This window comes from Molothrus aeneus, chromosome 2, assembly GCF_037042795.1.
Source record: "Molothrus aeneus isolate 106 chromosome 2, BPBGC_Maene_1.0, whole genome shotgun sequence".
NCBI classification, from domain to species: Eukaryota; Metazoa; Chordata; class Aves; order Passeriformes; family Icteridae; genus Molothrus; species Molothrus aeneus.
Window position 1 is genome coordinate 90,274,927 of NC_089647.1, and position 25,287 is coordinate 90,300,213.

The following is a 25,287-nucleotide window of genomic DNA, read 5'->3' on the forward strand; positions in this document are numbered from 1 at the left end:
GTAAATGGAGGGACAGAATAGCAAAATAGTAAAAAAAAAATAGTAAAACCAGGGTTAGTACAAAAGGGAAAAAAAGCTGCAGTGCTATTGGCTCCCTTCCCTGCTTATGCCCTAGTTATTCCCTTTGGTTAGTTCTGTTTCTCTTTGCTGATTCTTCTTGCTCTGCGCTTTAATTTAACAAAGAGAAATTCTATATTCCTAGAGACCTGTCTTTAGTATAGGATATTTTAAGCAAATGGGGAGAGGGTGTATTTTTTAAGCAGAAAAAAGATGAAGCTAGGTAAAAATATGAAATACTAGTTTTTGATGAAGAGAGGATGCTCTTATGACATGTGCTGCCAAGACTTGAGAAAGCAAGCTTTTTTGTCATGGCAAAGTTCTCTAGTAATTAAAACCCAAGTGTTGTGGCATTTGGAAAGTGACAGTTTCTTGGTGACTTTACCAAAGAACTTGTCATTTACAATTCATTCCTCTGGTCATTCCTCTGACATTGACAGCCACTTTCTTTTCAATATTTTAAATTATTCTGGGTTTCTTTCTTCATTTTTTTAAAGAGTATACTTGATCAATTGATCTTCATGTGAGAAAACTACTTCAGCCATCTTAGTGTGTCCTAGGAGTAATTCACAGGGCTGCTTGGAAGTACAGTAAGAGTGAAAATGCCTGTCTGTAACACAGCTGACAGGGGAAGTTACAGAAACCTCAGCTGCTTTGCCTGCAAAGCTTATGCACTTCAGTAATTGATCACAAATCAGTGTGCAGTTCTGTCCCTGTGCAAGAGACATCCCAGCAGGGCCTGTGATGCCCATGGAAATACAGCACCTGTGACTCCCTGCATGCCCCTGTGTGCTCAGGGGCTGAGCTTCTCTTGCACCCAGAGCAGAAGACATCAGCTTGAGCGTGTTAGTAGTACTGCTTTGTTTCAGATATGCTGTCATGATGGTAGGAGGGAGAAGGAACAGGCCTGATGTTTTTAATGCATGAAATAAATCAGAAATGTTTGGGGAATTCTCCAGTTTGATGCTGTGATAACTGCCAAAACTAGAGGCCAGCCTTCAGAAAGAGAAAAATGTTCATGCTTGTGGCTTTGATGGTGTCAGGAACCTGCTTCTGAAATTTCAGACCATCTGAGGACCATCAGGGCCCCCTCTCATTCCTGTCCCTCACTCAGTCCAGGCTGCCCAAGCAGCAGTGCAAAGCCCAGATAATTTTCAGAAATATAGGCAAGAGGAGCTTCTGCTTTGATCCCCTCTAGGCCACAGTCCATGCAAGTGTGATGTATGCTGTCAGTCTCAGCTGACTCCTGTATCTCCAGCTAAATGCATCTTTTAGGAGCTGTTTTTAATCCTTGGAAGGAATTATTTCACCATAATGAGTATACACACAAATTCTGGCAATTTTGCCCTGTCTATTGACAAACCTTCTTTTTCTTCCAGTGGGCAATTGATTTTGAGAAGAGAATATACCTCCTGTGATACCTGATTTTTCCACAAGCAGTCTTCCCTCTGAGTGCAGGCCAGCCTAATACTGTGTGGTTTGTTGGAAGTGCTGAAATTACAGCCTGAGGTGCCACAGCTGCTGGAACAAGATCGACCAAGTGGGAATAGATACATCAGGGGTAAAGCACAAGATGGCCTCCACTAATCCAAACCATTTACCCTCATGTTTCTGCTTTCCATAAAAGCACAAGTGCCACTTGCCTGTCATTTAACAAGATTACAAAGGAAGGCCAAGCAATTTTAACTGTTTGCTTCTGAAACAAAATCTATCCCTCATGAATGGGTAGAGCCAGAGCCAGCTATGTGTAAGACTAAAATATGTCAAAGCACATTGTGACTTCTGTCATTGATTCTCTTTCATTCAGGTGTTCTGTGAGTGAGAGTGCTCTGGCTTACTGCAAAATCTGAGTGTTGCTTCCCAGGACCAATCAATGCTTCCCAGGACCAATAAATCGTTTTCACTTCCTTATGTGAGACAAGGAGCAGCAAGCTAACCAGTCAGTCTAAACCATCTTATTTAGAAACATTAATTTTAAGTAGTTCATCTAGCAGTTAATTTAATTGTACATCTTTTTCTCATTTCAGAATCCTGTGCTGTAGTCAAGCTGTGATGGATTATCCTCTAGTTTGAATAAATCAGCCTAAAGTTTCACAAGAACGCTCATGGTCTGTCCAGCTGTTTTGCTCCCATTCTCTAGAAAGTACAGTTAGTCTACCACAGTTGATTTGTATTAAAACAAAGGTGCAACATTTCTAGGCTTCAGATTAGGTTATGTCCTCAAGACACAGTGTATCATAGTGCAGGAGACCCCCATGGTAGCTGCAAGGAAGCCCTTGGCATGTGCAAAGGCAGTGCAATGTCGGGTTAGGAAGCAAGCTGGTATCCAAGAAGGAATAAGGCCTTGTCAGCCCTGTCACCGGTACTTTTGTGGCTCCTTGGTGCAGTGTGAGTGCAGCAGCCCTGGATCTGAGGTTTCCACAGCAGAGATGGAGCTGAGGAATCCAAATTGCAGTTGCAGGGCTGTGAAAGTGCTCTGGGGCTGTGGTTCCCAACGCTCTGTGTCTCTTCCTTGGCTGACACTGCATCCTGATGGCTGCCTTTTGCCCTCTCTCAGACCCTTGCAGCTGAGGAAGTCCCTGAACAGCTGATTTCCCAAAACTGAGAGGGCACAAGGGAGGGCTCATTCCTGGTTTTGTCCTGTTTCCTAAGCTTTGCCAAAATACCTAAATTTTTTAGCATAGCAATAATTCTGAGAACATTACTGTTTTTACGGTCTCTTTATAGCAAGGTGGAGTTACCCTGTGTGTGCTCTAAATACTATTTCATTTACCTGTTGGGATTTACTGAAGCAGAGTTTGGATTCACACCACTTTTTAATAGTCCTGGCTAGGTCTGTTCTCCATTAATTTGTCTAATCCCCTTTGAACCTCTTCATACTTTTGGCTTCCGCAATACTATGTGCATGAAGTCTCCATTTAATTATGTGTTATGTGGAAAAGTGCTTCCTATTTTTTTCATTTCAACCATTTGCCTGATAATCTCATTTAGGTTCCCCTAATTCCTGTACTGTGGGAAAAAATCAATCCATTTCCCAAGTATCATCTCCACAGGAAGGGGTTTTGTAGGTCGGTATTTCCTGTCAGTTTTCTGCTTTCCAAGCATGCCCAAAGTATGTACTTAATGCCTCTCTATGTAGGCAGTGTGGTGGGCAGGAGACTGGAGCAGAGAGGGGAGATCTCCATGCTTTGAGCTGACTTTCCCTTACTTGTTGTAGGATAATTGAAGTCCAGTAGATTGCTGAGCAAAGAAAGAAGCTGTGTCAAATGTACAAGGATATCAGGCCTACTCCTTTATTTTGTGTACCAAAGAGATTGCTCACACTTCAAGGAAGAGGTGGACTAAAATTAGGACTAAAACACATCAATCTGACCTTAGTTCTAGAGAGGGTGAGAGGGTGGCTGCTTGAAAGTGGAAATCTCACACAGTCTCCTTGAGAGCCATGGTTTCATCACTTCTTTGCTGGTGTTCTTGCCTTTCAATTTCTTGGTGCACAATTTTGAGTTACCTCATCACAGCAGTAGTTTTCAACTCCTTGTGCTGTGTTTCAGCTGTTCCCATGACAAAGTAGCCCTAAAACTGCTACAGTATCAGGGGAGCAGGTCATCTCATTCACCCTTAACCCTGTCAGAGTGTCTTTCACCTTCTACCTCTTCTGAATTTTGCAGCCTCCAGGAACCTTAATGATAGCTGAGACTCTCTGCTTCCTCTTCAGTTGGTTTTGTTTTTTCTTTCCCTTTGAGCTAGCCTTTAACTTTGCTCCAGTGTTTGAAAGATCTAATATTCCATCTAAATTGAATATTGAAATATATTTTTAGATTCCCTCTTTATCTCTTTTTGTAGTCTCTAGAGCGTTGCATCTGCCTCAGTTCAACAGAAGCACATGATGAAGTGCCTACGTGCTTTGCTGTATTGGGACCTGAAATCTAATTTCTTATTCTCAGTTTTATTTTCCAAACATTTAAAATTCCTAGACAGGTCTAGCAAGACATTTTTTTTATTTTCCTCTATTTTTAATAGTATCTATCTTCAAATTAATAATAAATAAATAAAATATTTTGTGCACATCTGTATGCATGTTGCTGTCACTGGAATTTCAAAGCTAAAGATACTATGATCCTAAAATCCTTTTTGTTTCTTGGCATGTTACATGTATAGTGAGATTATAATAGACTTGTGGCCAGGAGCAGTTGTCTCCATTAAAAACTAAATCTTTGGCAAGTATTTCCATATAATATATGATATCAGACTAGTCTTTCCCTAAAATCAGAGGAAATTGTGTAGTAAGTAATTGCTGTTGTCTTGTTCAATGCCTCATGAGAAATACTGGCAAATTGCACATGATAAATACATATCCAAAGATATTTCAGACCTGAAGCTTCCCTTTGAGATGATATTGGCTTGGGGGTTTTGTCAGGGCTTTTTGAATGATTACCAAAATCCCAAGTCAAATAATTTTACAGATTTAAAAAAACCAGATAGCTTTTTTTCCTCAGAGACATAATACAAAATATGACCTGCTGCTTCAATACAAGCATCAATCACCAGAAGCCATGCTGGAATCAGAATAAAAATGCACTGTTCTCCAGCCACTAACTTACATTTACTCAAACAGGCACTGACCAAGTTAAACAAGCAATAAAAGTGGTGTTTTGGGGGCACTGACTGATAGATGAGTTCCTGATTTGTGAGGGCTTTTGAGCCCTCATAGGACTCAGGGCAGCACTTAAACAGTTTTGTTTCTTTTTTCTTAATTTTAAATGAAACCTCTTCTTCTCCCTCTGGCTGTCTTATCTATTGATGTAACTGGTGTTGCATGAGAAATTACCTTATTTCAGTGACTGGAGACAGCTTTTCTAAAAGCTGCAGTAGGGTTTCCTCATTTGTTTAATGAACCTGGATAGGCAGAAAATTAAGTATCAGGAGCTGCAGAGGAAGAAAACTAAACCAGAATGTTCTGTGTATTGGGTGGCTTAAAAAAAATCTATCTGTATTAATATAGCCAGTACATGTAATTGGTATTTAGATTATGGCATGATTATTGCTTTGCAGACAGGGCACTCTGTTATCACTCAGTCATCAATGAAGTAGCTGCATTCTGTGCTCATCTCATCTCTGAAGCTGAAAGAAGAGCTAGTTATTATCTTCAAGTGAGTTATTAATGAGGGGAAAAATCATCCCCAATTACTGTGAAGCAAAATATTTCAACATTTACATATCTCAGACTTTAATTTTGATCTAATCCTTTGTGAGTTCTTAAGCTCAGACAGTATTCACTTTCCCAAACATTCTCACACTGGCATATTGAGAGGAACTTAGACCTGTCCAGGTGCTGGCTTCCCTAAAGGTATGCTCTAGGGTCACAGAAGTGCTGCCCATCCCATCCTTGTGCTGCTAGAGACTCATATCCTCTGAGATTCCTTCATGCTACCCCATAGGAACAGATCCTCCACTTTCAGCTGTGCCAGAGAAAAAATCCTGAGTTGTCTATACTGTCTGTGTTCCCAGTCAGGTTTTTTTTCTTAACTAGAAACTGCCTGGAATTTATTTGTAAGGGCTAATTTTGTTCTTTTGCTTTCCTTTGAATCCTTTTGAAATTAATGGTTTGAAAGTTTTGACTCTGAACATCCTAGAATAAAATCTGGGCAACACAAAGGTGATGATTTAAATTCATATAAACATGTGGGCAGTAACCAGGAGATGGGAGAAGTGCTGTCCACACTGGGAATCCATCTATCAACACAGATGTGAAGGTCTGACCTTGGCAGATTCAGGGGGTAGGGATGTCAAACACAGTTTGCAGTCAATTGGAAATGTAGCTACTAGACAAAGAAAACTCAATAATTACACAGCTGTTTCAGTAGATTACAGATTTCCTAGAAAACAATACAACAACCATCTGTGAATGGAAAAAAAGTAAACTATTTTTTTAGATTCAAAAACATTTCTGAAAGTCATCAGATATCTCCCCTGTAAACTTCTTATCTCTATTCAAAAGTGACACAGTCTGTAACCAATTGGTGTAGATTTCTCTACAGCATTTATGTCCATTAATGCTTCATTGATTTACAGTGAAACTGCTGAAGGACTGTCTTGAATAGACATATAAATATTAATTTCTAGTGAAGGATGGCTGCTATTACACTAAATATTAAATGAATTCATAATACTTGGACATTTGCAATAAATCACTGCTGGGACTGCATACTAACATCCCATTCCCTTTTTTTTTAAATATTAAAGCCATGGAAAAAAGCTGGTTGCTCCCAAAGAAATGTAGAGCTTTGTAATACTAGAATCATGAACAAATTCCCACAGCACAAGGAGGAGTTTCAACTTAGTCTCATTTTAGAGACAGAGAGAGGCATGTTGTGGTTTAGGTTGAACTGCTGATCACAGAGGGTTCAAACCCAATCTCTTTCTCATGGGTGATGTCGCACTAAATTATCAGTTCCTGACAGTGCTTCTTTTGCTTGAAATGCTGTGAGCAGCATCAGCAGAGGATGTGGCCATGTGATACCAGGAGGCTGAGAGCCAGACTCCAAGGGAGAAAGAGCAGGGCATACTGTCTAATCTCCACACACACAAAGTGGTTGCTATCAGGGCACCTCTAAGTACCTTGCCCAAGGACACTGCTTGAAGGATGGTACTGCTCAGGTTTTGACTAGGCTTGGCAATTGAATTAAGTCATCTTCTCTCTTCCAAGACCACAGATCTTGGTTTCAAAAGTTCAGTAAAATGCTCAGCAGGGGCTAAAAATCAATTTTTTATTTTTTCTTTTATTAAAGTAGAACAAAGGATAGATCAGCAAGTTCATTATAGCTTTCTGTTTTCTAAGGGATAGTAGCTTAAGAGTTGAAATTTTTGCCAGGGCTAACCCTGTGGAGTAGAAGCCATTCTTGAAAACAAAACTGAATGACTGTCAGACACATCTGCTTTTCAATGTGTAGATGGGTGTGAGTATATGCACCTCCTTCATTCCAAATATTTCTGCTTCTGTGCTTCTGTGCCTTAAATGGTCTAAGTTGCACAAGGTTTTTCTAATGAAAATTTGCCAAGGTATTTAAATTAGAAGCAAAAATGAGAAAAGCTGCTACCACATAGGAATATTAATTGTTTGTTATACAGGGCTTTGATTCACATAGTTACTTTGCATTTGCAAGAGTGCCAATTAAAGAGGCTCAAAGTGCTCACTGCTGCACAATAGCCGTTTCTCTGGAGCCCCACAATGGCTATTGTATTCTGTCACTGACCTTTGGACACCTTCAAATGCATATTGACACAGGATGCTGGGATCATTAGAGATATTTTTTCAGTGTGCCACAGGGACAGAAGAGTTTTGCAATTTCATGAAGAGCTTTAAAATTTTATATAATGGTGACAGCAACAATATTTCTTAATTAGACAGTGAGAGAAAAACTGCAGTATTTTTCTGGTGTTTCAGGTGAATTCCAGAATGCACTTTCCATACAGTCCCTTCCCATCAGGAAAAGAAGATATTTATCAGGGGCATTTGGTCTGCTTTTCTATTGTTTCCAGGGGAATTGATTTAATTTTTTTGACCTGGTGGTGCCATATGGCCAGCCTCCCTTAGCTTCCATGGATTCTGCCTGGGTGAACATCTTGACAGGATGGATCCTTTCATCCTGTAAGTGCAAAACACTCTTTTAAAACATGACCAGTGGTATGCAGGAGACCAGGATCCGGATGCACAGATCACCCTAGGACAGCAGTTCAGACTCTGCTCTTCAAAAATCAGTGGACTTTGGCTCTGTGACAACAACTGTCTTCATTTTATGTCTTCTGTGTCTTGGCATCTAAGGTATTTCTGTTTTCTTACCAGTCCATGACAGTTAAGGAGTGCTGACAAGAACTTCGGAAGCAGAGATACCAGACATTCCAAGTACATTTACTGTAGTGAATCCTAGCATCTTTTAAAATCTTATATTTAGTTTATTGTAGCCTTTCTATTCCTTAAAGCTTCTTTGAGAAATTACTTCAGCAGTCAGAACATAAAAGAGCATAATTTTAAACCTTGCATGGGACATTTTGTCTACAGAGAATAAATAAATTACTGGCTTGTATTTCCAACAAGTGTTCCTACTTGAATATATAGAGAGAGTTTCTGTTCCATAAGTCTTGCTGTTTCTGGGTTCGATTTTATCCCCTGGGATCCTATTATTGAACAAATTATCAAGTACAGCTAAACTTCACAGCCCTGAGACTCTGAAGATTGTTTGGGTAACGGCTTACACTTCTGACAAAAGAGGAAGAAATCTAATAGACCTTTGCAAAGCTTCTTGTATGATTTTTAAAAAATGGAAAATTTACTGCACAGCATTGCTGGTTTGCAACTCTAACCTAACATTGTGGAGCATGTGCCAGAGGATGGCCAATTTCTACATATAAACCTCTAGCCAAAAAACTTTCAAGATGAATGACATAGTGTTTGGTATTTGTGTGTGCTTGAGGTAAATGTGCTGCAGGATTTCTCACACTGTTGTGAAATCAAAAAGGTCAGATGTGTTTCCTGAGGAGCACAGGCTAAATTTTTTTCTTCCCATTAATTGAAAGGGTGCTATTATCATCTTTTCATTTCTCTGTGTCAGAAACCCTTGTAGAACTTTGAAACCTCCCATGCACTGCCACTGCAATTGCCAATTGTGAATTTTGTGGTCTATCTTCAAACATCAAGGTGATACCTTTACCTTAACACATGAGGGGCAGTGACCCCCTTCTGGGAGGGAGACATGAATAGTTCTTGATGTGTGGTGCAGGATTTGAAGGGTAGCATGTCATGGAAAGAGTTCTTAAACTAGATTCTCATGCCTCCATTCTCCCTACTGCAAATCTGCATCAGGTAGTAAAAGAGGCAGTAACTATGAATGCTTCTCTTGCACTGGGCTGGGATCTGGAATCTCTCCTCAGCCCATGGTGCTTCCCAGCAGAGGTTTTTAGCCATGGGTCCTGATTTCTTACTTGTGGGATGTATCTCTATTGAGGGACAGGATTCTCCTTGAAGAGAGAGGGCAGCGCTCTGCTTGCTGTCTTCTCTGCATGGGAAGTTTGTATCTTTGCTTACTAGTGTAGCTTCACTCTTTGTTTGAAAAGGCACATGATCACTGCCTGGATAGATTTGAAAATGGGGCTAATCTTTGCAGTATGTTTGGTCTTTACTGAATTAGTTGAAGCCCTTTTCAATGGGGTGGGATTTTCATAGGATCTTTATTATAGAAAGTTCAAGTTCTACCTGGATCCACCTCTATGGCAGTTTTGAGAGATTTCCTGCCTTACACATTGAGGTTTTCTAAAATGAAAACAAAGGGACTTGGTATGTTTGCTCACTGCCCATGTTTTGTTTGGTTCCTTTGCAGAAGGAGAAGAAGAGCGGGCTGTTGAAACTTCTAGCAGGAGCATCAACAAAAAAGAAGTCACGCTCCCCACCATCTGTGTCACCCACCCACGACCCCCAGACAGCCATTGAAGGAGTCCTGCAAGGGGCAGTGGGGCCTGAGCTGTCCTCCCTCTCCAGTCACGGCAGAGCTGGCTCATGCCCCATCGAGAGTGAGATGCAAGGAGCCATGGGGCTGGAGCCTCTGCACAGGAAAACGGGCTCCTTGGATTTGAATTTTTCCATCCCTTCACCTGCCAGGCCTCCCCTCTCTTCCATGGCAGCTATTCGGCCAGAGCCTAAGCCTTTGCCCCGGGAAAGGTAAGTTGTGTTTCTCCTGAGGTTGCCTGCATCCACAGGGAGCTGTTGGAGGAGGGATGGAAGAGTTGTTGCAGTTTTGGTGTTCTGTGGATTGACTGTAAGTGGCTCAGCTGTCTTTTAGGAAGACAGGGCTTACATGCCCATCGAAAGTCACTTGGTACACCGTGCAGGTTTAAAGTGTTGAAGAGCACCTGTCCATGACACTCCACAGCTCTGGTCTAAATGTGGAGGACAGCAGTGCTTTCTCTGCCCAAGCGGTGTAAATACTGTTGGCAAATGCCACATTTAAAGTGGGATTCCAGTTTTAACTAAAGGAATATGTTAAAGGAATTGGCATATTATGTCCCATCTGGACATGTCCTGTTCTGCAATACCAAATACTGTTTCAAATTCTTCTTGTTTAGAATACATACAGATACAGCCATCTTCAGTGACCTGTTACCAAAAATGTAGCTTGTTTCTAGAGAGGGATGAACCAGTGATTCTGGAGTTCATTTCAGCAGCCTGCTCTCCACCTTGGTACTTCAGAGTAACTGACTTCACAAACCTGAAAAAAGAAGAATAGGAATACCAAAATACAAAAGCTGGTGAAGAGAGAGATAACTGACCAGAAGAGAGCTGGGGATTGCAGAAAAGAGATAGGTCTCACTGTGCAGAGTCACACTGGCTTCAGGTAGATGTTTTCTACAAGACTGCAGCTTGTGGACTGGGAAGCAAATAAATAATACACAGCTACAGTGCTGTTGAAAAGCTTTCCACCCAGAAGGTGATTGAGAAAAACATACTTTTACAAAAGCGTTGAAGAATTTTTAAAAAGCTGCAGGGAACACTGTTCAGAGAACACTCTTGAATTGGTATTTAAAACAATTTTGAAATAACATTAAAATCACAGAAGTTGGAAAGAAACTAGCTTTGTGTGTATGAAAGAGGCTGAAGGGAATGGATTGGGCAAGGCACCTGACCCTGAATCCAGTTGGGATCATGAAGCAGATGATGTGTAATAAGGGACATTACAGGACCATCCATATACACTTTTTTACTCAATGCAAGTTGGAATTCAGTTGCAAAGGTGACAGTGACACCATAACATACTTAAACTTTTTTAAGGCATCTGGCTTGTTACCATAAAACCCCTTGCTGAGTAAACTGTATACAACCAACCCAGCAGATACTAAGTGGATTGGAAATTGATTCACTGGCATCAAATCTAACTCTACATAAGAAATCTCTAGAAATGGTTATTAATGTATGTAGTGCAGCCCAACAGGAGTGGGGTCCTGAACCTGGACTGTCGACACAAAACCTTTGCTGTTGCAGGATGAGGACTGAAGTGGGACGTGTGTGATGGGTAGGGCAGATCTGTTGGTACAGAGCTAATTCAGCTCCTGGTCAAGTGAGAACAGAGTAACAGTGTATTTCAGAAGAGGTAAATCTGATGCAAAGTGAAGTGGACTCCAAGAAGCATCATAAGAAAAATGGAAGATTTAAAACTATATACTTGCAATGAGAGACACCGAGAGCTCTGGCACACCTGGTAAAGAGTGTAGGGATGGCATGGTAACAGTCTGTAAGAGACTGCACTCAGGACAGGCATGGGAATATTTTTACACTAGATTTGGCATTTTTTCTAAAAGAGATGCTTTTGTTCAGGTGCAGCTGTTAGACTTGAAGCAGAAATAAATACAGGCAAGTCCTTCAGCATTGTAATGAAGGCAGTGAGAACAGACTATCGCAGTAGTCTCTTGCCCTTAAAATCCATGAAAAAGTAATTTATAAAAGGAGTGAAAAACCAATCCCTATTTAGGCACACTTAATTTAGTCTACATCAGTTCAGATTAATGCTATAAGAAAAGTTAAATCAATATAAACCAGATTTAGCACCAGTGTAACTGAATCAGTGGGCTGCTGCACCTTTAGTTAAATGTAACCATGAAGAGAAGCTGGGGAGTACAGCCCCTGACGTCTCCAGAGCTGGATGTTAATGTGCTGCTCTCAAAGCTTTACTCTAGAGCACTCCAGACACATTATGTAATATGCCAGGGCTAGTCCCATATCCTACAAATTTCTCAGTCCACCTCAGGTGGTCCAGGTAGGGAAACATTTAACTGATGACTATTTTTAACTGTCAGAATAAAACAGAGAGACAAAGGTTACCTGGATCCTCTTAGTTGTGCTAGAATCAGGAGCAAATAGATTTAGAGTGCTAAAACTGAGTAAATACTTCCAGCTGCAGTATATGGTGATAAGGCACTTCCTCTCATTTTACGTATTTTGATTCCTGAGTCTTAAATCTGAAAATAAGCTATAATTGAAGTAACCATAATTATACACAGCAGGCAAGATTCTTTAATTGATTTATGAATTAACTTCCATATCATTGGTGTATCTGCATTCCTTAACTGATCATATGGGTTTTTTCATGTCCATAATGGGAAATATTAATTACCTTCATGCAGTAGGAAGGATAATGCTTAGTCCTGGAATAATCTGAGCAGATACATTAAACACTTGTCTGCTAGAAATTCATCCCACATCCATCTGTGCTCATTAAATCATCAAATTTCTCAGAAGTACCAAATTATATTTTTTTTAAAACAAATTACGGTTTTCAAACCTCTTGTTCTTTTCACATCTGGCAATGGAGCAACTTGCATTCAACGTCACTCAGCTCCATATTTTGCTTGTTTGCATTTTGGTGCATTTCATACAAACAGTAGGAGCAATTCTCTGAGAAAGAAAAGGGAGGAGAGGGAAAAAAAGGTTAGATAAACAGATTCAGATGCTGGAAGAAATTTTAAAAAGCTGCAAAGCATTTCAGTACACTTAGCTGTACTTGGCTTTCTGTCTCCCAACGCCCATCTGTGCACACAGAAACAGAGCACTGAAAGGTTGGAAGAAGTAGCACATTCCTTAATATTTACAGCATTCAAAAAGGGGCTCATGCAGGCAGCAAAGCACCGCTACTTTTCCTATAGAGGTTGGCTTGCAGCTCCAGCCCTTGCCACATCCAGGTTACCAATCAAACCCAGAGCACCAAGGGGTGCATTAAAGGGCTCTGACTGCCTGCAGCTCAGTCACTATTTAAGGGATGAATTGCCTGTTCTGCTCCCCGACAGTGCTGACCTGTCTGGGAGTTGCAGACAGGTAGACAGAAAGGTGAAGCAAGCGTCACCCTCTTGCAGGTGCTGGTAATGTTTATACTCTTAGTCTTTTTTGGTGGTTTGTTTTTTTTTGTACACAGAGAGGAAAACAATTATCTTCTTGATATTCCGAAGCCTGGCTATGGATGACTGGATTAGGAAGGAAATTGCTCCTAGCTCTCCTGTCATTTAGCCTTCATATTTGTCTAGTTTGCTAGGATAGTCAGAGCCCATCTCTGCCTTCTGGGTGTAGTTTCCACTACCAGTTTATAAAAGCACATTCCATCAGATGCTCTCTGCCATAAAGCATCCAGCAATCCAAGCAGCAGAGCAGAGAAATTTCCCAGGTGGTGTCCTTGTCACTTCATGTGGCAGTGATTGACTGCCAAGTGAATACCCCATCAGTCTGTGTGTGCCCCACACACTCTTTTCCACCTACAGCTCCATCCAGTTTCTGCTGGTATGAGAAACAGGACCAGTACAGGGACGCGCTGTGGTGAGGCAGGCACTGGGCCAGAGCCTTGCCCACATCCCACCATGCTGTTGGCTCACAGGAGGGGTGTGCTGTGTGCCTGGCAGCACCAAAACAAAATACTTCCCTTGCCACCCCCTTCAAGAAAATGTGACTGTACATGAAGCAAAACAGGAGAGTTGAGTGTGCGTGTGTGTGTGTGAGTCATGTTCCCCTCGCTGCCTGGCACTGTTCCCAGAGGCGAACCTGAGTAAAACATGTCACGCGTTGCTGACTCTTTTATAGTAGCTGGCACTAACTCTGCCATCTTATATTGTGATAAAGCAGCTGTGGCCAGACTTATTGTCACGACTGGCATATCTGCACTGTGTTTCTATGGTTTTCATGCAGCCTTCAACCAAGTTATAACCATAACAGTGCTGCAGAGTAAGATGGGAGTAGTAAGTTTAACCTTTAAAATAAATCCTTCCACATTTCCATGTATCTTTCTACAAATCACTGCCACATTAGAAATTGAGCTCCCAATTCAAGGAAGCATTCAAGCATGTGCTTAACGCCCATTGACTTCAATTTTGCTGTGCTCATATGTCTTCTTTGCCAAAAAGGAAAGCAAAAGAAGAGTTCTTTTCATTCCTGGAAAGTGATACTAGAGAAATGACCCAAGGAGTAATTTCTGACTGAACAGTGACATGTATTCACATGGTTAAGTGCTTCTCTGAGTCGGGATACCTGCCTTAGGACTGGGAACTAACCATCAACCATCTCAGAAATTAAATCCTAAGATACTTCCAGCAGAAAGGTAAAAGACCCAACTGAGATTTGTTCTTCTAGGGGTACTGATTCAGTCACCATACTATGGGGAAGCAGATTTTGGCTTGTAGTGTGCAGAGTTGCCTTGCAGGTCCCTGCAATTTGCCAGTGAAAGGATGAAAAAACAGAGCTCCACTGGTAGACAAGAGCAATGGTTAACTGAGCTAGATGGTCCATTGGCACTGATTATCCATTGCCTCCACATTAGGGATGTGTATCCCTAATGTATAAGAGACCTGGACTAGACTCATGAAACCTGTTTTTAGTGTATGATACTTTGAGAAACAGGAACTTGCATTAAGCATCAAAATTCAAGCACTCTAGATGGGATCAGATTGGAGGTTAGCCCTGCAGACTTAATTTGCCTCATTGCACATTTTCCTAAGTTGCTCTAGTTCCATCATTGTCCTGGATACACATATTTACTCAGTGAGTATTTTGTGGTTCAGCCATTAATTACTGATCAGTCCTGATCAATACTGTTCAGTGCCTGGCTGCACACTGACAGAGGGCCTGTATGAGTCATTCAGAGCAGACAGGACTCCTACACAGGCAGTGTGCATGAGATGAGTCTCTGTGGAAAGTGTGGCACGAGGCTTTGCAGCTGAAGGAGTCAGAGAAGCCACTTTCCCCACATCTGCACTACTCAGTGCATTTCAGCATGGTCACTTGCTAATGATATTCCAACCTCTGCAAAAGGTGGGGTGCCTCCCATGTCAGAGGCTTGACTCACATCCAGAGCAGCATCTTGTGCACTAAATGAAGCAGGCATCCTATGGGAAAAATAGTATGCAATCATATAATGAAAGATTATATTGCAAGACAGCAGAAGTAAAGTCATGAACAATTTTATTTGCCTTTTTCTTCATCTCAGATGCATGGGTGTGAAACACTTGTGTTCTTGTAAGGTTGTAGATTTCTTTATGTATCTACACACGATATTTTTAATCACTTTGCTTCTTTAAAAGAAACAAAACCAGAACTTCCATCAGGTGACATCTGTTTGAGGTTAGGAGTTTTATTTGCACCTTCCAGATTTCAGTAGGAGTAGCAAAGGAGGACTGGGTGGGAGAGGTGTTTCTTTTGGCTGTGAAAAGAAGTGCTGTGAAGACAGGGGACAGGGGGATTGCAAGGTCTTTGCCGACAGCAGAGGATGGACCTATTCCCAGCTCAGTGAGATAATTGCTGCCAGGGTGCCCATCCCACCCACAGCCCCAGTGCCAGCCTCTACTGATGCAGTCTCCTGCTTCTTGGGATGCCATGTCCCTGCCCCAGGCTCCTTCCCACCAAGGCTTTTTGCTCTCCCAGACTCAGCTCAGCAGAGCTTCCCCCCTCAGCAGCCATACCCACACCTTCTCTCAGGGCTTCCAGTTTTCATCACAGTCACGTTTCTTCCTCTGCTCCCAGTTTTTCTGCCATTAGCCTCCCTCTTCCTCCACCTTGTCCCTTACTTTGCCCCACTCTCCAGCTCCCTGGGGTTTCCCTGCCCAGGAAAAACCCATCCTCTGTCCTTGCTGATACTACTTGCAGCCTCTCCTCTTGTATTATCTCTTGTGCACCAAGGACCCTCCCAGGCCACTGCCCATCCTGGACAGTAGCCTCCAGGGATGAAGTGCCCAATCCAAGGATGCCCCAGCAGCCAGCAGTGGGGATGTCCAACATCAAGTCTGTCCCCTAAGAGAAAAATACAAGAGGGGCCCAGTACTAAGAAAGGAAGAAAAATGCAGCCTCTGAGGTCCCACAGAGCTAGGACAGCTTGGAGCATAAATCAGCAGAGATTTTACTTTCAGTGCTCGTACAAGCCTAAACATGTGCCATTTTGGGGTGGTTTGAATGTTTTTAAACCTGGCTGTGAGTGGATGAATTTCTGAAGGAACATCATCCCTTACAGACCAGTGGGACCACAGGAAGGTCTTTGCTCCCAAATACAGGACCTGAGAGCAGTTTGTGGAAGTGCTCATATGGGTCCTCCTGGTGCTGCATAACCCCTCGTGTTATTCTGGAAAGTGATGAGGCCATTGGGCTCTATGTTGGACCCTCAGCCTGATACAGCCAACTGCTGCTGAGAATTTCGGCCAAAATGATTAACATTTGTTAGAATTTTAACTATATAAGACAGATTTACACAATTTATAACAGAAATTACCAAATATTGTTAATATTGGTCAGAGGTGGTTGCCACACTTGTCATCATTAATTGTTGCCCAGCTAATTAGCATTTTTGAAAGTTGGTAATTTAGAGGTGGAATGTGACACAGACAAAATTGAGAAGGCTGAGATCCATCTAAAATGCCAAGCAACAGTTTGGTATAGGAAAACCTACAATTTTATAGCATCTTCTCGAAGAGGGGACAAAAGGGGAAATTAAAAGTGGAGATATAAATAGAAGTATCCCGGGCTGCCTTTTTGGGAGTGAGGGAGGATGTCTGGGAGAAGAGAACTTTTCTGCCAAAAAAATACGGCTCATAGCTGTCCTTGGGGGTTCCATTCCAGAGGATAAGCGAGGCTGAGGTGCCACCTGGAGGTGTGGAGGGGCGGCACAGCTCCCCGTGCCAGCGCAGTGCCGGGAGGCTGCCCCTGCAGCCCCGCCGGGCTGCCTCTCCCAGGCTCCGCTTCAAACCTCTCTAGGAAAAGGCATCGCGTCTTTTTCCATCTCTCTCTTAACTGATTTGCAAGGTCTTTCACAGATAGTGTCTTGTTATTCTATCAAAAACCCCCTCAGTACTATCTTGTGAGATACTGTAGTTAATTAAATGTAAACCATAGCATTTAGGGTTTCCTGAATGGGGGAAAGTGCCTCATTTTGTAATGCAGTGACTGAGATTTATTTCTCTAAGTTGCTAAGAAGATGCTGTGTAGAACCCCTTTTATGACAGTGGGTGCATTCCTGTTGAGTGTGGTCACCTGCTTCCTCATGTGAACCATTTAGGGACTAGCAGCTCATCACTCTGAGGACGCAGTTTTGCTTTAAAAGGACATCTCTGTGCTTTTGGTACAACATGAGGTGCTGGCAGCCCCAGCTGGGTCTTCAGCGTGACCCTGCCCAAGACACCACCTTTTTCTGAGTTTCTGTTTTCTGACTTGCTAGAACTGTCCATGAGTACCTCCACAGGACTCAACTAACGTTGAGGTCCAACCTTTTTTATTTCTCAAGGCCTCTTGAGTTCCTGATGCAGAGCTCCGATATGTGTGATTGTGCGTAAGAGTAGTGAGATCTGAAACTTGGCATCATCTTAGCTGAAATTGTTCCACTCTGATAATTTAATTAATCAACACTGCAGCAGAGTGTTTGAAATAATGTGTGCATTCATTTGCATAATGAGTGTAATTGGCAAAGCTTCATATTATAAGTGTAGCAGTTCCACAGATGATAGCTTGATAGACCATTTTCCTGCACACGTTTCAACCCCTGTTATTTGCTTTTCCACAGAGGAAGGAAGTGACAACTAGATTTATTAACCAAGGTACAGAGAGGATCAGCAAATTTTTGATGGCACTTGAACACAAATATTTTCCACGACTGTGTTGCTGTCAAGATAAAAAAGCCATAGTCAGTTATTAGAACAGAACCCCTGCTTCAAATGGAGTTTAATGCTTTTCCAAGTAATGGGTTGTTTGGTTGTGGAGATGTCCAGACATAGAGTCAAAGCTGATATTTCCAGGGTCATGCCAAAGTGGAGTGCCTAGTTTCAGAACAGAAGTCACTAGGCACCTGAGCAAAATCTGCTAAGAAAATGGGTGACTGCCACTGGAGAGCCCCTTGCTTTAGTACTGTCTCGCTGGGGATGGCCTCGATGGTCCACAGCCTCCAGGGCACGGTAAAGTCCCCAGAGTCAGGATATTATCTTAAATAAGTACTCACCTTGTTATAAACAGGCATTGGCGGCCAGGCAGCAGTTGTGAATATATTAATTCTCAGGAGATGGACTTTAGGTAATAATCAATTGGCAACTTTTAGCTATCTTACTATATTCATTACTTTGCAATTAGCAAGACAGTTATTGACTGTTAACCAAATGCCAGATAACTGCAGAAGTGCTGAAGGAAAAAAACAACCATGCAGTAGAAATATATTCCCTTCTCTGCACACAAGTGCGTTGATATAAAATGGCCCAGTCTGTGCTCTCAGAAGGATGCCTGCTGATAAGCTCTGAGTGCAGAATAGCTGTATCAGGCTCAGACACATCATTACTCCATTGAAATGAAGTGACACTTGACAACTAAGTTCCCAGAGAGCCCTGGGAATGGTTCAGGACTGGGGCTCCCCGTTGGTTTGGAGAGTGCTTTGAAAGTCACTTGATACCTCTCCATTTTAGCTTCCCTTCCAGGTTTGAGGGACTCAAAGTACATTCTCAAGACACATTATAAGAAGAAAAATATGAACTGCTTTAGCTAACATCTGCTGGTGTCACATGCAGTGGGAGCATTGCAAACCCCATTTTTCATCATCAGTGGACAAGGGAAGAGAGCGTATCAGATATCTGGACTTCTGTAAGGTCTTGGAGATGGTCCCTCACATGTCTCTTTAAATTGGAGAAGGATGGATTTCATGGGTAGACTGTTAGGTGGATCAGGAATTGGTTAGACAGCCACATCCAGAGGGTAGTGATTAGTGACTCAATGTCCTAATGGACATGGGTGATGAGTGGTGTCCCTCAGGGGTCCACACTGGAACCAGTGCTGTTCAATATCTTCATCAATAACATAGATGGAGGGATTGAGGGCACCTCAGGAGGTTTGCAGATGACACCAGACTGAATGATGCAGCTGACACATGTGCTCTGAGCAACCTGCTTGAGTTGAAAATGTCCCTGGCTCTGGCAGAGGGGTTGAACTAGATGACCTTTCAAGTCCCTTCCAGCCCATACTGTTCTATCATTCTATGATGCTATGATTTTTGGAGGGAGCAAATGCAGAGCTGAATAAGACATGTTACAGTGGAGATGCAGCACTAGGATAAAGCAGCCAAGTCCTGGCACAAGCTCAGCACACAGCTGGGAGCAAAGATACCATGAGTGGTCCATCCATTTGACAGCACATTTCTGCTTTCATGGGCTGGCTCCAGAGTCATCCTGGTCAACTGTCCAGCAAAGCTGGCCAGAAATTTACATCTTACTCAGTTTTAGTGGAAAATATAGTAGCTGCATTGCATACAACTAGTGTGTGAAAATGTAACTTACTGATATTTCCTAAAGTTTTTTTCCCAAGATCTCAGTACTGGTGCCCAGCTGCTCCCATCAAGGGCAGATTAACCAAGTCTTTGCACGTTTTTCTCTCCAAAGGTACCGCGTTGTGGTCCCGTACCCGCCGCAGAGCGAGGCGGAGATCGAACTGAAGGAAGGTGACATTGTGTTTGTGCACAAGAAGCGGGAGGACGGCTGGTACAAGGGGACCTTGCAGAGGAACGGCAGGACGGGCCTCTTCCCCGGGAGCTTTGTCGAGAGCTTCTGAGGACAAACCACCGCTCTCTCAACTGAGGAGCTTTCAGGGGAAACTGCATAGCACAAGAAGAGACAGCAAAGAGAAACTGGACTGATAACCACTGCCATTTTTATTTCCAAAGACTTCCCCCAGGCCCTTCAGTCTGCAGCTCTGGAGACACAGTGTCCCGCTGTGCTCCCGAGACCGTGTGCGGTGCATACAGTGGTATGTTGAAGTAGTGCCTTCCACCTGGAATCACAGACTGAAAGGACGCCCATCTGGACTGTAGTAACCTAAACTCTGGCTGTTAACCTTTTGTGTAAATTATAGAGAAGATATCTTTAAAAAAAATTAAGAGGAAAGCTGTTATATTGCTGTAACTTATTTGTCAGAGCTGCAGTGTTCTTATTACTGGCCTATGCAAGATGGATTTGAGAGTTCAAGGAGGTGTGCTAGGAAGCTCTTAAACTGGGATTTTGTTTTTACCAAGGGAAGAAGAGGGGAGGGTGGAGAAAACCCCAGCTAAAGATCAGTGCATCATTGTGCAAGTAAGAATGAGGAGTCAAAAACGTTAATGTCATGCTTTCTATATACCTCAAAGATATGCTGCGCAGGTTTGTTGGTGCGTGTCGGCGTTCAGAGTGCCACACCACCCCGTGTCCTGGCACTGCTGCCAGGGAGGTCCTGGAGGAAGCACGGCTCCACCATTAAACTGTGGTTATTTGAGCAGAATCCCTTTTGCCTGTCTTCTGCCCGTATTATATGCAGCATGGATTTTTGTCCTCAGTATCACTTTCCATTGCTTTTTTGTACGACGTACCTTTTTACTGTAAGAATTGCTCTACTTTATATATATTCCTACTAGATCAGACATTTCCTCTTTTTCATACATCTGGTGCTATTTTTTTTAATTGTTAAAGATTTGGTTAAACAGAGAGGCTGCAACAAGATTTGCATTCAACATATGAAATTAGAACCGTACCTGAAGATTGAGATCAGACTTGTTCTTGCATCATAGAGGAAAAGAGAAAAAGCTGCATGGTCACCGATAAATACACCTGGGGGGGCTGCCTGTGGAACACACACATGCTTGCTCTCTCCTACATATTTAGAGTGGCTGAAGACCCATGCTGAAGCACAGCGTTCTGTCTGGAGAGTGATAATGACTCCAGAATTGGAAGTAATTCCCAGAGGAGTCATTTTTATTGACTTTCATGGCAATAAGAAGAACACTGCAGGTTCTAGCACACGCAGGGACCATGGAGTTTTCCTCTGTCGTTGCATGACGGAGACAAGAGCTGATCTGCGACAGCAGTAATTAGTGTTATGGAAATGTGATTTCTTACTGTAGAAATGTACAGTTCTGGAGACTGTTGGATTTCTTAATGTCGTCAAGCTACAATACAAACTGTATCAGGCAATATAAGCTTCCATCTACCAGGGACTTAAAGGTGCAATAAATGTGAGTTTAGCCAGTAATTTGTATGAAAAAGAATGAGAAAAAAAATCATAATGCAATTGTTGAGAGTATTTAAAAAGACATCGGTTCTTGAGGAGTGAATTGTGTTGAAAGGCCTTTCATAGCTGTATCCATACCTTGCCTCTGACAGCAGCTGGCTGTTTGCCAAAGCCCACATGTGGTGGGTGTTTAGAAGTGTGTCAGAGGCACTGTAACCTGGAGATGATCTTATTAAAACAAAGAGGCCTGGTGGGTGAACATCATCACTGCATTACCAGTATTTCATGTGCGAAGGTGTAAGTTTTGTTTTCATTCAAGCCGTGTGTACTACTACATATCAAAACCCATGTAAGTGAGCATTCATGTTTAAGTTCAGCTCTGTGACTTTGTTCTCTGTAAAATAAGTTCTTCTTGCTGTCACATGTTAACAAACCAATTCCAGAAACACAGTTCATGGCCAAGTATAGCACCTTCAAACCAGGAGGCATCACTTTCAGGGTGTTTCTTTTTATACTTGATGTTGCCGCATTTGTTGATATTCCAGATTGTAATGAGTCAGTCACTAAAAATTTAGTTACTGTTAAGAGGAAATTGCCTTTTTATAACCAATAAGAGACTGAAGAAACGTCTTCTGGAAAGACTTGTTCGAGATTAGAGCCATATCTGTTCCACTTATTAGGTCCAGGTCAGAACTGGTGTCACTGCACCTCAAACAGTAAACTGCACAGTTAGGCAGTCAGCAATTCCAAAATGTGTTATTGATTCCAATAAAAATTCTGGGTTAGATCCGTCAGAGATGAGATTTTTTTCTGACAACTTACAGTGGTTAAAACGCTCTTAAAATTCTGTTCCATGGTGTATTTACTACAGTCAGAAAAACAAAACAGGATGACAACTTGCATGCTGCCTATTCTGTTCAGCCAGATGTAAAATGGTTCCAGATTTCCATCGTTTTATGCTTAACTCTAAGAGGACAAAAGTTGGAGTGTGAGAGGATCAAGGAAAACATGCAGATCATTAAATCATTAAATCAGTGCTTTAAAATATATTTTGCAAGAAGGATGATGATTTTTTGAATGGTCAACAGCCCTTCCAGTCATATTTTTCTTCTAGGAAAAATATGGGGGGAAGGGGGAGGAGGTGTTCTATTTTGATAGCAGCTGTTTCTGGCCCCTCTTTATTGCTTATCACAGTTTGGGTTACTCAGTAATCTTCTTGGACAAATCACTTCCATGCCAGGAGCACAAGTATTAAGGTGAACTTAATACAGCCCAGTGATACAAAAACATGACCCAGTGCCATTCAGAAAGTCCTGGACTGAGAGAGGTTTGACTCATACTGTGGTCTAGTTTTTACCTGTCATGCCAGGAAAAGAGGGAGGAGAGGGCATCTCCATCTCCTGCAACAGGGCGGGGAAAAGATTCCTTCTGGTGGCCTCAGTTTGTAAAATGCCAGGTTTGTTCTTCTAGAAATGGGTTCAAGTAATTGAACAGTTCCTTTGAACTTTGCACAGCTCAGAAAATGTTTTTGTTATACATGAATGTTAACGTGGTTTAGGAAATGTTGGCAGATATGAGTACAAATGAGCTACAATGACTGTGTTTCTGATTCTTTAAATAAAATAAGTATTAAGGCAACTTGACTGAGGTTTCTCTCTCTATTAGACAACAAGGTGAACAAGCAGTGTAAGTGGTTCGGAGGTTTGCAAAGAAAATAGGGAAGACTGGTCTGCAAACCCTGTAGTAATTCCCACATAAATAAAAACCTGTTAGGGGTAAGAAATGCCTGAACAGGAGTCAGAATCTCTGGTTCTTCTTTTAACACAACTGGGATTTCTTTAAAATCTTGAGAAGTTAACAACTTACCTGTGGAGAAGAGGTGTGTAGGTCCAGAGAAAGAGAGTGGGTAGAGGCCAGGAAGAGGCAGCAAGGTGGCAAGGGTAAGGCTGTGGCAGAGAGGCTGGGAGGGGATATGGAAGCAGAAAACTGGCAAGGAAAAGAGCAACCTCTAATAGTGTTAATGGGCTTCAGGGGTGCTCTGAGGTCACCTGGTGGCTTGAGCAGGTTTGTAGGCAGAGGAAAACCCCTTTCTTCATGCCCTGGGTAGGCTTGGGCATGGTGTTAGCAGGGTCCGTGTGTCCTCTAGGCAGTGTCCAGCCAAGGAACTGCAAGAGAGGGAAGGAGCAGGTTGTACCCTGGGCAACTGAATGCCCCCTAACTCAGGTGAGAGGGGTAAGCCTGTTTTTGGACAAGGCCTGAGATTGCCATTCAGCAGCACAGTGCAGAGCATCTGAAGGGAGAACATGAGCCCATAAGTGGGTCTGGATATGTTTGCCTTGATTTGGCTGGACACCACTGGAAAAGTCACCCACACACAGGTGGCGATTCTTTGCAGTTAGGGAGCACAGAAGGCAGGGATGAGTAAGGCACAGCTAACTCACCGGGTCATCTGCATGGGAGGTGATACGAGTCTCTTTTTGCCCCAGCTGGATCCTGAGTCAAAATTCTGAAATGTGGGAACCACTAGAATTTAAATGTGGGCAGGCAGCACTTCTCCCTGTGCTAAGCCTTGCTGGCTGGCTGACAAGCAGCATGGTGCAAAACGCTGCACAGAGGAGCCTGCCAGCTACTTCTGAGCTGGTCTGGCGTGCCAGTCCCCTCCACACTCTGCCAGGTCCTGTTCCTCTGGCATTTCTCTGTGCCCTGCTGCCAGCACATAACCACATACCACACACCTCACACAGCCTTCGTACTGCGTGTCACCCTGAGCTTCTGCTCCAGTGCCTGATAGAAATTTAGGCCGTGTTTTGAAAGAAAAATAATCATTGTAAAATTGTTACATGGTTTGGCTGTTTCTAAATGCTCATGGAGAGCAGAACCACCTGGACAACATCTGCAGGGCTTTCCTGCAGCCAAAAGCTCTTCCTGACATCAGCAGCTCCTTATACATGGTGAACCTGGCAGCTACATGGCTCGGTTAGTTGGTGCCAAACCAAATAAATGAGCTGTACTGGAAGCAAAGCCAAGAGGTGCTACAGTCTGGAGAAGGCCCTGTCCTCGCGCCCCAGCCTTTCATGTAGCAAAAATAACTTTCCAAGTGGTCACAGATGTATTTCCAGTCACTGGGACATGGGTGTCTATCCTCCCATCAGAAAACCACTTGATTTTTCTCAGCCACCAAGGAGCATCACCTGCCCCATGGTGCCACAAAGAGGCCACAAGCCAGAACACCAAAGAGCTTGTACCAAGGTGGTCCCCTTGCAGCCCGTGCCTGACAGCCTGTGTGAGCCCCCACATTTACAGTACATCTCCATTGCAGGTGAGCCCACCTCTACCTGGGTCTCTTCTTTGCTCCCTATGGAGACCCCTGCAGCCCCAGGGAAAGACAGCCTGCATCCTGCTGACTTGGCCAGGGAGTCACTGAAAGCTGTTTCCAACACAAATGGCTCTTTTGCACCAGCCAAGATGCAATGCAGTGCTTTTGCAAAGGCAACAGGAATAGTCCTGCACGCAGGGCTCTGAGCTGTGTGACCTCCCGTGTGACACACACGTGTGTGTGCAGAAAGGCCCATGAGCAAGGACTGCTGCCAGGGAGAGGGGCTGCACCAGTGCTACCTGCCCACCCCTCTCAGAAAGGGCACTGAAAAGGACAGGACTGGCTTAGTTAAGGGTGAACATCCTTGGGGGAAATGCCTGGCCTGGGGAAACCTTGGATTGGTTAATGCCATTGGTGCTGAGCTCCAGCAAACGACAGGGGGGAGCCATGGGGGAGCTGCCTTTGGTGGAGCTGTCACACATGGAATCCTTGTGGGGAACACAGGAGTGATGGGGGCACAGCTAAGTAAGGGGGCAGAGGGAAAATGAAATCATTAAGACAGGAGGGAAGGGAGAAGTGTCTCTAAATTACTGTCAGAGAAGGAAAGCACATTACATTTGTGTTCTGCATCTGCACAAGGGCTTGGCAGAGCTGCTGTCAGTCATGCAGTGTGTGCCCCCCTCACTGGCCCCAGGAGTGCAGCTGTGGGGTGTGCATGGCAGGAGTGCAGGGCAATCCCATTGCCGGCATGGGGCATGTCCTCTGCCATCCCACCTGGCCAAGGAGGACCACAATGAGTGCTTAGGGCCCAGGGTCCCCAAGGCTGGCACTGGCACAGGACTCTGGAGACAGGGCAGTGTCTGACAGCACATTTCCAGCTGCTGAGTGGACACATGCCCAA

The 25,287-nt window shown here is 43.2% G+C and overlaps 1 protein-coding gene across 1 annotated transcript in view; it reads left to right on the plus strand.

Annotated features, from left to right (window-relative positions):
• The window catches only part of SH3RF3 (SH3 domain containing ring finger 3), a 246,812-nt gene extending 224,104 nt beyond the window's left edge, over positions 1–22,708 (plus strand). The window contains exons 9-10 of the mRNA XM_066545273.1: positions 9,432–9,769; positions 19,474–22,708. Of these exons, the coding sequence (XP_066401370.1) occupies positions 9,432–9,769; positions 19,474–19,642 (507 nt within the window). The 3' untranslated portion in view covers positions 19,643–22,708. The remainder of the gene's footprint in view (positions 1–9,431; positions 9,770–19,473) is intronic.
• Positions 22,709–25,287: the final 2,579 nt, after the last annotated feature.